General features: G+C 36.2%; 2 protein-coding genes across 7 annotated transcripts; both read left to right on the forward strand.

Moving 5' to 3' along the window:
• Positions 105-6,167, forward strand: LOC109720550 (obg-like ATPase 1). Its single transcript, XM_020247753.1, has 12 exons — positions 105-422; positions 928-1,095; positions 1,401-1,524; positions 2,007-2,098; positions 2,532-2,630; positions 3,229-3,342; positions 4,026-4,090; positions 4,430-4,546; positions 5,061-5,136; positions 5,235-5,327; positions 5,580-5,630; positions 5,761-6,167. Exons 1-12 carry the CDS (start codon positions 336-338, stop codon positions 5,857-5,859), a joined length of 1,185 nt encoding a protein of 394 aa, XP_020103342.1. The 5' UTR covers positions 105-335; the 3' UTR covers positions 5,860-6,167.
• On the forward strand, positions 7,606-10,544 carry LOC109720724 (mediator of RNA polymerase II transcription subunit 19a). 6 transcript variants are annotated; one of them, XM_020248004.1, is made up of 8 exons: positions 7,606-7,760; positions 7,887-7,978; positions 8,108-8,214; positions 8,314-8,603; positions 8,686-8,913; positions 9,020-9,079; positions 9,201-9,357; positions 9,944-10,544. In XM_020248004.1, exons 3-7 carry the CDS (start codon positions 8,184-8,186, stop codon positions 9,234-9,236), a joined length of 645 nt encoding a protein of 214 aa, XP_020103593.1. In that variant the 5' UTR covers positions 7,606-7,760; positions 7,887-7,978; positions 8,108-8,183; the 3' UTR covers positions 9,237-9,357; positions 9,944-10,544. The 6 variants fall into 6 exon arrangements, with proteins under 6 accessions (XP_020103593.1, XP_020103595.1, XP_020103592.1 ...); XM_020248006.1 differs by having other exon boundaries at positions 9,292-9,357; XM_020248003.1 differs by having other exon boundaries at positions 9,020-9,074; positions 9,181-9,357.

Below are 13,646 nucleotides of genomic sequence, written 5' to 3' on the forward strand. Positions count from 1 at the left end.
ACTTCTGCTCTGCTCTGCTCTGCTCTATCTCTAGATGCTCAGGTCTGCGTAGAAGCCGGTTTGGGAGGCGAAATCGGCAACGACTTTATGCACGAGACCTTCCAGATAACTAGTCGTCACCGACTTTATAGATGCTGCGTGGGACTCGCAACCCCCTCTCTTCGTAGTGAAAAGAGCGGAAGCGAGCGTCTAGGGTTTAGGCCGCTGCACCAGCTCTCCTCCGCTCTTCTCCGGAGGGGTGAAATCGAAGCTTAGAACCCTAAACGGGGGAATCTTCGTGCTACGAAACCCTAGGTTTCGCGATTAGGGCTTGACCTTCGCATTAGACCTACATCATGCCCCCGAAGGCCGCCAAATCGAAGGAGGCCGTGACCGAGCGCTCGATCCTCGGCCGATTCTCGTCCCACCTCAAGATCGGAATCGTAAGCTTCTTTAACTATCCCGAAATCCCTCGAACATAAGGTAGAAATTCGATTTTCGCGTTGTTTCACGAGTTTTTACTTGCTTCGTTTTCCCATTGCTACTAATTGGACGTAACTCATGCTTTATGATCAATTTTCGTCTTGCTTTTTTTCTAATAGATGGTTTGCTTGTAGTGGGTAATGATTCTTAACTAGTTCTTCTCTCTTTTTTGTACCCGATCGGTTATACTGATTCGCTGTAGTGTACTTGTTAATTCAAGTTTTGAGTTTGAGTAAACTGCTCAAAATAGTCGATAGAAGCAAATTTGCTCATTTTTAGCCTTATTAAAGCATACAATTTGTCGGTTTTGATTTGTTCGTCGATTCATGCGTAGTCATTTCTACTTCTTTTCTTCAATGTTGTACCTTTATTTCTGAGATAATATGCCTGTTTTAACTATTTAAGGTGTAATTACGGTGAGACTCATAAGTTTCACCAACCTTAGCTGATTTATGTTGTATGCAGGTTGGCTTACCGAATGTTGGGAAATCAACTCTGTTTAACACGCTCACCAAGCTTTCGATTCCGGCGGAGAACTTCCCATTCTGCACCATAGAGCCCAATGAGGCACGGGTTAATGTACCGGATGAGCGGTTTGACTGGCTTTGTCAACTATACAAGCCAAAGAGCGAGGTTGGTGTTATAGTTTTAGTTTTTCTGTTTCCCATTTGTGGGAACTACTACTCTTAGTATCAAAATGCAATTTTTTATACAATTTTCTTTTTTGTTTGTTGGGCTCTAGTTTACTGAGCATTCTTCTTTAGCTTACAATTTTATTTTTCATGAATTGTAGTTCATGAAAAGTTTATCAAGGTATCACATACTGTATATCTTTATGAGCACAATAAGTATATTTAGCTGCTATTTTCTTTTTCATTCTTCTTTTAGTCAATATTTCAATTAGATCTATAGCAGTCAAACATCTGTATATTGTGCAGGTTTCAGCTTTTCTAGAGATACATGACATAGCTGGACTTGTAAGAGGGGCTCATGAGGGACAAGGCTTGGGCAACAACTTTTTATCCCATATCCGTGCAGTTGATGGAATCTTTCATGTCTTAAGTGTGTATCTCTTTCACAAATTTGTCAGGATAAGAGAATTTCAATTCATCTGGGATTTTTTTTTTTTGAGTTTTTATCGATGATGTGGCTTCTACTTGGGATTGCTACTTTAACTCATCAAACTGTAGTAACATGTTTCAGTTTTTTTTTTCTCTTTTGGTTTTATGTTATGTTTAAATTGTGCTTCACCGTCTTCTGTAGTAGATATCTTGTTTTATGGATGTCAATTCACTTCTTTAAATGTTCATGAAACCTATGGCTATATTTGTTGGTATTTTGAGGTAAATTGGCATTTCATTTTTATGGAGTAATGCGTTACTTGTCCAGATAATCTTTAGAATTACACTTTTAAGAAAAGATCCTATTACTAAAACCAAATTATTGCTTTTCTCTGCTCTTTCTATTAAGCACCATGTGCATCATAGGTGATTTTTTTCCTCCTATGTCAACAGAGTTAATGAAAATTTATCATGCTTTTATAGGAGCCTTTGAAGATCAAGAAATCATTCATGTCGACGACTCTGTGGATCCTGTTAGAGATTTAGAGACCATTGGTGAAGAGCTACGGCTTAAGGCACTATCTAATCTTATCAATAAATTACAATTCTGTATATACTGTTGCTTTTTTGACTTGCATGCGCATACAAATCTATCTATTCTTTTTGGTTTGTTTGGCCTGACTGGAGCTTTTTGTAAGTAATGTTCAAATAGAGCTCTTGAATCTTCAGAAAATCGGTGATAGCTTTCTCCTTAAAATTACTCCAATAGCTTCTTGGTGCAGCAGAAGCAGAGACCTCTAATTGGATCTTCTGCTTTGGAGCTCAGAAGCTCATTTTAGTTTTTTTACATAATGATAACTCTGTTTGCTATACACTTGGTTACTGGTTTTCAAGGCATAGAAGGTTTTCTAGAAGCTAGGCCAATTAGTATTCTTTGCAGCAAGGTAGTTGGATTATGTGTAAATTCGACGACTCTTAACCTTGTTAATATGCTTATGCTCTTTGTAGGATTTAGAGTTCATGGATAGGAGGTTGGAGGATCTTGAGAAGTCAATGAAAAGGAGCAATGACAAGCAGCTTAAAATTGAACATGAATTGTGTGAGAGGGTAGGCACTATTGTTTTCTAAATAAGAATGCTATGTTCTTCATGATTTCTTGTTTGAATCACAATCTTGTTATTTGTATGTAAAAAATTTTGCACTCAGTCTACTCATTTTTCTTTGCTTGAAGATAATCAATTGATTTGTTTCATTTCTTGATTCCAAAGGCTGTTTGGATGAGGTTTTAGATTAGTTTTGAATTGAACCTGTTCTATTTCATTCCTGGTGGTAGAAGAAAGGTGACGAAAAAAAAAGAAGATAAGACAGATGGAGAGGCTGAAGATTGTGTAACCCTTAAATATCATAAAGACCTGAAATTCGCTTTAAGTAGGTTGTCTTATCGATGTAAATCCATTCGGGAAGAATCTACTGTACCGCACACACGCACAACAGTAGTATCCCAACTTTTTCTAAGCTTGCTTTCTCCAAGAATCCAGTGTACTGTTCTTGAGACTTCCTTTGGATATTTGCTGCTTTTGTGCAATTTCAGTCTCTACTCCCTGCGGAGAAAATTTCGCACTGCTTGTCCTGGTAGCTTTTCCTTGATATCAAGATTCAAAAATATGGTTTAGCAATTTATTTTTGTTATTTCTTCATGGTGCAGGTCAAAGCATGGTTACACGAGGGAAAAGATGTTCGTTTAGGTGACTGGAAAGCTGCTGATGTTGAGATCCTGAACACTTTCCAGTTACTTACCGCCAAGCCAGTCGTATATTTGGTACAAGTTTCCTTTTGTCTTACTGCAGTTTACATCTTTTTTCTCATGGAAACCTTTTTTAGGAACAAAAGTTTGTTTCTCAGAATCTCTTTGACTCTAGTTGTCTAAAGGTGATAAAGCTTCATTTTTTTAGTCAATTTTTTTCTGTCTTGGTTTCAAGAATGGTTCAATTGGTAAAAAGAGAAACCGATTCTTCAGGCTTATGCCCGCCTTGTGATCAACAGTGCTTTTATTCTTTTTAGGGATGGAAAACTCTGGGTTGTACTCATTTGTGCAACGAACCCAATCAGAGCCTGACCTGTATGGTAAATGGGTCCAATCCAGGATATAAAATGTTCAACTTGTGATACCAACTCATTGTATTATTAAGTTGGTATTTAGTCACAGTTGTTTTCTTGAACCGACCTAGCTAGACCTGACCCAGTTGGCTCGTATTTAGATGTGTTGGTGTTAGGATAGGTCAGGTTAGAAAGGCCTGACTGGTTAGCTGCTTGATCTGGTTCGGATTGCAGTAACATCTCTACTTTAATCTCTATCAACCAATGAAGGGTTGCTTCATATGTTACATAATAGATATGAATACATATTTTTTCTGCTTTTATTTACTTTGTGATTGTTCTCATCCAATGTAAGTTAGAGTATAGGATCTGCACTTACTGTTTATTCATCACACTTATCTGCAGGTTAATATGAATGAGAGGGACTATCAAAGGAAAAAGAACAAATTTCTACCGAAGATACATGCTTGGTATGCCATTATCTAAGATACATGACGACAGGGTAGCACTTGCATGAGAGGCTTTTACCCCATTTCTTCTGGTAGTTTTTGTGCGACAAGGAAATGCATCAGCTCTCATATTTGAAGTGTCTCATGCTGTTCAATCGATAACGTTATGTTTTTCGAACTCATTTCCGTTTCTGTTTTATCCCAGTTTATTTTAAAATTTGCTCCCCAGGGATTGGAAACATCAGTAGGTTCCTAAATTTGGAAAATTAGGCTTCCAATTATGGTTGATTCAAGTTGAACACTCACTGTCTTTCAACTCTACTTTTTGTAATTTAATATCTCATTTTGAACTTTTTGCAGGGTTCAGGAGCATGGTGGAGAGCCTATCATTCCTTTCAGCTGCGTTTTGGAAAAGAAACTAGTCGATATGCCCGAGGATGAAGCTGCTAAATACTGTGAAGAAAACAAGTTGCAGAGGCAAGTTTCGCTTGGCCTCTTTATGCTTTTTAGTGAGAAATTGAATTTCAGAGAGCTTCTTTACTCGATAAAGCGGTTGCTAGGCATTCGGAATAACAAATTGGAGCTTTTGCAAGCCAAGAAGCTGAAGTAAGCTTCTGGACTTTGAAAGAAGCTTGGGTCCAAAGCTTCTGCTTCTGCTTCTGTTATGGCAGAAAGCTGCTGAGGAGATGTTAATGAAAAAGCATTTTTCTCTATATTTGCTGCCTTTCAGTCAGCAAGATATGTTGATGTGACCTTTAAATGCTCATATCTTCTATTACTGAACAATCACGATCAATGTGTACACAATTTGTTGCTATAGAAAAGAGGTTTCATGTTTCTCCTAACAGGACAGGACTAATTGCATGCTGGCATTTAGGGGAATAACTTATAGAAGAAGTCCATGTAGCAAGCAACTGCATCTTTGAGAAAGCGATGGACGTTATACGTGTATTTTGATATTGATGCTTAAGATTTCTTTTGTGTGTTGCAGTGCTATCCCGAAGATCATTAAGACAGGTTTTGCAGCAATCAATCTCATTTACTTTTTCACTGCTGGTCCAGATGAGGTATTATCTTTTGCCTCTAGCTGTATATGAATTGCTTCTAGATTGATGACTTTATTACTATTCTTTCCCGGCTGAAAGAACATTGTCGGTTGTCCCAGGTGAAATGTTGGCAGATCAGACGGCAAACCAAGGCCCCTCAAGCTGCGGGTGCTATTCATACTGATTTTGAAAAAGGTTTCATATGTGCTGAGGTACTTCTTTCGTATCCTCGATTACGTTAACCTTCTTTTGTTTTTGCATATTTCAATACATTATGTGCTTATGCCGTCCTAGGATATTAATTGGCTTTGCAGTTTCTTCGGCACCCGTGACGAAGATGTAGATCTCATCATAGCTATGAATACAGTAGAAAATAGACTCTATTATTACTAGTTCAAAGCAATTTGAATGGCTACCGTAGTTGATGAAAAAGTTATTTATATATGATTGGATATTGTCTTCAGGTAATGAAGTTTGAAGACCTAAAGGATCTGGGCAGTGAAGCAGCAGTTAAGGTATGCCAATCCTGGCTATTTTGTTTATGATTTATTCCCTTTTAAGCTAATTCACTGTGAACAAAATTGTGGCAGAAAAGCTGTCACTTATCACAGTATTATCTTATTTATTTATTTGTTAATTTCACAGGCTGCTGGAAAGTATAGACAGGAAGGGAAGACTTACATAGTTCAGGACGGAGACATTATTTTCTTCAAATTTAATGTATCTGGGGGCGGGAAGAAGTGATTTTCTCTATAAAGGCGAAAACCCTAAATAGGAAGTTACTCGACTTACGACTTTTGTTGTCGTAATCTTAATTATATTCTTTTGAGATTACTGAGTCAGCAAACGAAGAGTGATAATGTACTTGGATTGTTCAGTGTGATGATGTTCTTACGCGAAGCTTGAAACTTGTAATAACACCAAATATGCAGCAAATTTTGTTTCTGGTTTGCAGCTTTATTTAATCCTGTACTTGCTTGGAACATATAGAGTGTTGTGATTAACTGCGAAATTTTAGTGAACGAATGCCAAACGTGAAGATATTTTCATGATGATGTTGAATCTCAATGTAAATGAAAACTGCATGGTTTTATTCTTTTTAAAAGGATACAGTGGATTGGGTCAAGTTGGTTTTGTTACAGTTTACTCGGTTTCTTGTCCAAATCAAAAAGGTCAAAGTGTAGTTTTCATTCTCCATATAATTTTGCGTACAATCATTTATTTCTTGTAGTTATTCTTTAAAACGTGCTTTAATTACAATAATGATTCCACGAAAAGGGGACGGTATTGACTTTTATTTTCCTTTTTTTTGTTTTTCTTTTTTCTTTTTTCTTTTTGGTGAGAGGTTTAACAGATTATTTTTTGGAATTTTTGAACTAGTTTATATTAATTTGAGGGGTTCTGTTGTTAAAAATGAAAGTTAGAGGGTCTCTTTACAAAGTTGTACCAGGTTCGAAATACTCTTTAAAATTTTAAGTTGTTAATTGATGCATACATTTTGGAGAACTAAATTAACTTTTGTTGTTCCCGAGAACATGGAATATTTTGGTACAAAATAGAACAATTGTAAATTTATGTTTGAATGCATTCGGAGATATTTTAGAGAATATCCTTAGTAGCGTTTGGATAAAAAGTGTAGAACAATATCTAAATATATTTTTTAAAAATAAAATAATTAATTTATATTAGTATATTTTATATAAAATTATTTCTTATAGTGATTTATAATATAATATTTTATATAATAATTTAATTTAAAACAGTATCTTTATTTTACTATATATAGTAATAATTTATTTTATATAATTTATTTATAATATATGTAAAGATATTCTTATAATTTTAATTAATAATAGTATAAATTTCAATACAAATTTAAAAAAATATATAATGCATGAAAAAATAATTATATATATATAATACTTAATATAAAAAAATAATTAACTATTAATATATAACTAATAAAACTTAATAAAATAAATAATATATCAAATTTAATTAATTTATATTATATAATAATAATAAAATTTAAGTATAAATATATTATCATAAAAATAATATTTATATTAATATATTTATTTATATATCTATTTATCTAATAAAATAAAGAGAAGAACAAAATTGTTTTTAGTTTTTCTAGTAATAATTTTTAACGAATTGATTCAGAACAATACAGAACAACTCGTTTTGATCAGAATAATCCATTCCTCTATGTTCTTCTATCGTGGTCAGTTCTCTTAAGAAAAATTTTTAATAGATTGTTTTAAAATAACTCAGAACAATCCGCTTTGACGAGAACAATCCATTCCTCTCTGTTCTTTGGTTACAACTCGGGAATATCCCGTGTTGTTCCGAGATGTCACATGTCATGGGTTGAAAGTGCTTGCTTAGTCCTCGCCCGACTCCCTCTCCGACGCTCTCAGTGCTTCGCCCACCTTCGAAATCCCCCTAGGGTTAGGGTTTGACCGACAAAGACGACGCACACCTCTCTCTCTCCCAATCTCCTTCGCCTCCCCCGACCTCTTTCTCTCTCTCCCTCCCTCTCTCTCTCTCCGGCGCCTCCTCCTTTCCCATCTCCGACGCCGCCGCCGCCGCCGCCGCCGCCGCCGCTTCACTCGTCTTCTTTCTTCGAAGTTTCCATTTAGGTTTTACCCATATCTCGTCATCAATCATCATGAACACCGTTAGGGTTTTCTTGATCGTATCTATATGCTAGAGTTTTCGTTATCGTATCTATACTCAATGCTCTGTTTATTGCAACATATATTCAGGATCTGCAATGCCTTTAAAGTGTTTCCGTTCGTAGGGGCCAACATCATCTTTGTTCGTCTTCTTTTAGAAGCCTCGTCCTGCGATCACAGTGGTAGGAATATGAACTAAATAGGCCACCAATTGCAAATTGTCTGCCATTTGTTGTCGGTAGTTTCTGTTAGAGATAAAAGTTTTGATTTGTTTCGTCGGATTTATGCTGATTGAGTTTGTTGATGTATAGACGGCGTGTACTCTTTTGCCTCTCAATTTGACTCCTAGATGAGTAGGAGCTGCACCCATATTTACACTGTAATGTGATGGATCCAGAGGGCAAGAAGTTCGGAAGAGGTAGACATGTTTCCTCGAATCTTTTTCTTTGCTAATTTTGTTTCGCTCAGCTGTTCGTCAGTAGCTACAGTTTATAACGATATCTGATTGAACTCGCAGGGCCGAGGGAGCTTACTGGCGCTGTAGATTTAATAAGTCACTACAAGCTGTTAGCACATCACGATTTCTTTTGTAAAAGGTCTCTGCCGGTGTCAATTTCGGACACACACTACCTTCACAATGTTGTCGGAGATACGGAAATCCGAAAAGGAGAGGGAATGGAGTTAGATCAGCTCTTTCAGAACACACCATATTTGAGAGAAACCGCTGCTCGCATCCAGCAGTTCGACTTGGACACCCTCGGGCAAGCTCTGCAGCTGCGAGAAACAGCACCTATTGATTTGCCTTCTGTAAGATGTTTGTGAATTGCCGCGCCTTTCTGTGAATCTTTTGCTAGTACTGCTTGTTACAAGTGCTTTTCCGTGATTATAGGCAGAGAAAGGAGTACCTACCGTCGCTTCTAAATCGAGAAGCGATTCCAAGGACAAAGAGAGGAAGCATAAAAAGCACAAGGACAAAGACAAGGAAAAGGACAAGGAGCACAAGAAGCACAAACATCGTCACAAGGATAGAAGCAAAGATAAAGACAAGGAGAAAAAGAAGGATAAAAGTGGGCATCATGATTCTGGTGGCGACCATTCAAAGAAGCATCACGAGAAGGTCTACATTCTCCGACATGACTTTTGTGTTTTCCCATCTTATGCTCTGATTAAAATTTAAACTATGTCTCTGCTGGTTTACTTACAATTTGGTAAATTTCTTGCAGAAGAGAAAGCATGAAAGCAATGAAGATTCGGCAGAAATTCACAAGCACAAGAGAAGTAAGGTAGATACGCATCGGTAATCCGAATGTCTTTGTTGTTTTTCCTTTTACTTTGGCCTTTTGCAATTTTCGTCTGTGTATGTCTTTGATCGCTCTCAATATAGGAGCGTTGATATCTGTACAGCACAAGAGTTCAAAGGTCGATGAAGTGGGAGGATAAAGGTCAGAAGCTGTTCAAGCTAATACATTTCTCTGCGTTCTTGTCTTAATGCCAGTCGCTGTCACGTGCTGTTGAGGACTAGGTTGAAAAGTTTCCCTGTCAGGGCGCCAAATCTAATCAGGCACGTGCTCTTTTTACTTCCGCTATGATCTATTAGTGTACCATTAAGGATTGATAGATTCATGTTTTTGTTGTCGTTGGTTAAAGATGCCATAGACATACTACTTAGGTTTCTTCATATTGATGCTTTGTTGGGTTATGGAATTCAGATATAGAATAGAAGTGCTTAAGGTGAGTGAGAACGATGATGCAATAGTGTCTTTTTAGTTTCCTTCCTTTTCTTGGTTACAGGATTAAGATTAGATTTTGTGAAAATAAGAAACAATTTGCAACTCAACTTTATATTACCGTCAAATTATCTGCAAATAGAAATAAAAAAGAGAAGAAAATAGTAATAGTGCCAAACATAACTTTAGGAAAGAAAAACTATCTTAGTTGGTTTATTGTGACTTGGTTGACTGTTTTATTTCTCCTGTAAACCTGAGGTTCCATGTCAGTACTTGCATACAATGGAAACCAGCTAAATCTTTTGTGTATGTGCAGTGGAGATAACTCTGTTCTATAACTTCTATTATAATAATTTAGAGAAAAGCAGGAGTCGCACTCAAAAATTGTTGTTGATGCTGTTCTATATTTGGGCAATGCAGGCTTTTTGCAAGGTAGAAAGCCACTGAGGGCGGCTTGAGAGCGACAAATACACCATTGCCAGGAATTTTGTTCTGCAGATATATCAGACTCTTGGTCATTAATTTGCGACCACTAAAACATTATAAACTGTGCGAACGGAACTAATTGACTTGCACTTCCTTTTCTTCTTCTTTTTTTTCCCACCTATGTTGCCATGGTGTTGGGGAGTCTTAGACATTTGCATAAAGAAGGTCGGTGGGGCTCTGTTCTACTTCAGCTTTGTAGTCCCTAGTCTCTCCAAATTCCTTTGTTTCTCACATTGCTTTTAGCCTTTAGAGAAATTTCACAATTTAGAGAACAGATGATATCGAACATTTATGAGAGAGAGGCTGTCACGATGGAGAGAAGTAGGTTCCAGCATTCGAGCTATGTCATTGAGCTTAGATTCGTTATTCGTATTGGTTTTGCTTCAGGCGATGTGACGACGAGCAAATTACAATATTGGTGTGTTGAAGCTCATTGTTTGTGGGTTATAACCGATGGTGTTGGGTGATGAATAGTTATAACTGGTCCTAGGAATAGTTATTATTATAAAGTTAAATCTAGTGCAATTTTTTGTCAGTTCTTTTATGTTTGCATTCTCATCAGATAAAGCAAAAAAAGAAAATTGTGGGGGTGGTTTTGCAAAGCGAGACTCTTCCATATACACAATCAGTGCAGATTTAAAGACTTAGTTTGCTCATCATGTGATGGGCGGCGGATAAGGAGGCCTCGTGTTTGTTACCATCCTTGCAAAATTTTTGTTCCCGGCACGGTCACGGTATGTTACCACTCTCTGTACAACAAATGTTTACACTACGTATAATACACTCGCTTACTTATTCATGTACGTAAATACCCGTAATATATAACCTTCAATTCCAATGTATGTATGGTTCCACTAGAATGTTACTGGGCCTCTTTGGGCCGAAGATCAGTATTTGTGGATTTTGTCCGTAATTGGGTCCGCCGTGTTATCGGGCCATGATTGGGTCCATTGCTTTAACAGGCCGGGCTAAATTCAATTGGTCTCTGTAGAAGCCCAATCATCGTCTCTTCGATAAGTCTATTTTTGGAGTGTTTCGTTTTTAATCAATAATAGAAATGGAGAAGTTTTCAGTTTTCCGGGGTAATCCAATGCACAACTTGTTCCGCTTATACCCGGGGAGAAACTATCGCCTGCACCCGGTGTACGGCGTCAGCTGTACACCCAACAAATCCCCAAAATGTCATAGGCCTTGATGAAAGTCTCAAAACCCTAAAGTAGCTACATCGTCATTGCATCGAAGAATTTATAAAACTCTCTTAGAAATGTAAACTTTACATCTATATTATCGGTGTATAGATAACACAGTTTATGATCGGAATCATAACATTTTCTTTTGCTGCAAAAACTAAGACGCGAAAAAAATGTTGATCTGAGGTGTTCTCACCTGGGCGTGCACTCCATTCCTCCTTCACTGGCCAGCACCACCCATCTCAATTTTCACTTTTGACTCAGGTGCTCCCTAAAAGGATCACCACAAATTGCATCAAATTGTCCACTTTTGTACTCATTCCAACGATTCTTGTTACAGATAAATTTACTGATCTGACTACATTTGTCGTTGTTTGATCCGTCGAGCACGCGGTAACACCATAGTGTGAGTGATAAACATCAAATATCAAAACATGATTGAGTAGCAGTAGGATGATGAAGAACACATCTTGGTTCCAAATAGTAATCAAGCATCTGGCAAACTGAATTTGTAGAAACTTTATTCTCGCAAAATGCCTAAATAAATAGGCTTATTATGCACTTAATAATTACAACAAACTGGCCCTAGGAATAGTCACATAACTACATAAGTGAGTACCACTACCGCAGTGGGTACGTACTCTAAAGCTGTCCTTATAAACTATTGATATTATCTATAAAGTACAAATCAATAAAGCATTATGGTCGCAAAAGCTAAGGAATCTTTTGAATGTTTTGCTTGCTTACCACTGTTCAAATTTGAATTCATAATAACAATCAACACCCCCCAACAAATTAGTAATAAATAACCACCATGTAAGCAAATCGATGGTGTCAACGAATTCCAATAGTCTAATTTTTTTGTAAAAATTTTCTTCTTCTTAACAGTTGATTTTTTATGTGATTCATTTTCCTCAAATTTATTTTATGTATGACTAACTAAGCAACTTGCTAGAGGATTGGGACATCTTGTGGATTATTTCCCGAGCTATAGTTTTCAAAACAGTTGTACAAATTAAAAGGATGCGCAAGAGGATACAATTTATAAATTGATCACACTCAACCCAATGTAAATATTATTATGCATGCATCATGGTCAATTCTATAGGTTTTTCATTTTTTTTTTTTTTTAAGCATTTGATATGGGCACGTCGCTGTTGAATCATACTAGATTTTCCGTTCGATCTTAATTGGTTGGCTAAAAAAAAAGAGAGAAAATATTATGCACGTGAAATTCTACAAATAGTTCGAATAACTTAACATTAATAGTATTTCTATATAAGCTCCATGCGCATTTTTTTTGTGCTCATCTAAAGATTCGAATCTCTGAAGAGGGAGAATAATAATCAATTTTCTTTTGAAAATAAACTAACACAGCAAATATTTTAATTTAACCTGAGGTAGGTAACCACAATTAATACTAATTATGAAAAAGATAAAATGAATAGGAACAACAAAAAAAGGAGGTCCAAACAACATTAAAAACTACTGTTTTTTTTTTTTTTCCTTTTTTTCTTTTGAGAAAATGCCTGTAGGCTTCTGATGTTTTTTTATTGCAATAAAATTGAGCGTTACAAGAATAATAATTAGAAACTTTTGTTTCCCATGTGGCCATGTGCAAAAAGAAAAAAGAAAAAAAGTCATTACTGAGGTGCACTCGACAGGTTAAAAATAAAAAAATAAAATAAAATAAAAGACTCAGAGAAGTTGTTGGTGAGCATTCACATCTTAGCTCGGTTGATAGAGGAATATTGTGCTATTATTATATGGAACATGTTAGTTAATTAACTAATTAATTAATTTAGATCACCGTCTCTTTCCCTTTTTGTTTACTTTTTGTAATAAACATCTTTAACGCCAAATAATGGTGAGAAAAGGAAGGGAAAAAGTTACATGAGTGTGGGCTAAAGGAATATAATTTGTTTAATCCATCCAGGAAAAAAGTCCTTACTAATTTTAATATGGAAATTAACTCCCAAATCTGAATGATAGGATATCTATCACTGCTATACTTTTTAAAATACTATAATAATCTAATATTTTTATTATTACCAACAGTTACAATAACTCAAATGCAGTTTATCTTTTCTTCTCATATTCAAAATAATTATTGTTTTTAAGAATCATTTCACTGGATATCTCAATTAAGGACTTTTTTTTGGCCCACTAAATGATGATCTTGTTGGATCGCTGGCACTAACCGCCAATCTCAAAAGCTCAGATTATTAGAAATGCGCAACTAATTCACTTAAAACGTATAGGCACGATACCTACAAGACTCGATTATGACTCGTTCTGACCAACCTCAAGCCATTTCGAACATAATTCGACCTAACCTAGTTTCACGCCATTCCGAACGTGGCTTGACTCAACCTAACCTCCCACCAGGCAAAATACTGGCACATTTAAGCCAAAAAATTATTCGATTTATGTCACTTTTTTATATA

This window comes from Ananas comosus, linkage group 14, assembly GCF_001540865.1.
Source record: "Ananas comosus cultivar F153 linkage group 14, ASM154086v1, whole genome shotgun sequence".
Classification (NCBI taxonomy): Eukaryota; Viridiplantae; Streptophyta; class Magnoliopsida; order Poales; family Bromeliaceae; genus Ananas; species Ananas comosus.

Excerpts from the sequence above, each read along its gene's own strand:
- LOC109720550 (XM_020247753.1), top strand. The coding sequence starts at position 336 with ATGCCCCCGAAGGCCGCCAAATCGAAGGAGGCCGTGACCGAGCGCTCG. Across the intron at positions 5,137-5,234 it reads TCACTGCTGGTCCAGATGAG|GTGAAATGTTGGCAGATCAG; the intron begins GTATTATCTTTT and ends CGGTTGTCCCAG. Across the intron at positions 5,631-5,760 it reads GCAGTGAAGCAGCAGTTAAG|GCTGCTGGAAAGTATAGACA; the intron begins GTATGCCAATCC and ends TTAATTTCACAG.
- LOC109720724 (XM_020248003.1), top strand. The coding sequence starts at position 8,184 with ATGGATCCAGAGGGCAAGAAGTTCGGAAGAG. Across the intron at positions 8,215-8,313 it reads GGGCAAGAAGTTCGGAAGAG|GGCCGAGGGAGCTTACTGGC; the intron begins GTAGACATGTTT and ends TTGAACTCGCAG. Across the intron at positions 9,075-9,180 it reads AATTCACAAGCACAAGAGAA|GAGCGTTGATATCTGTACAG; the intron begins GTAAGGTAGATA and ends CTCTCAATATAG.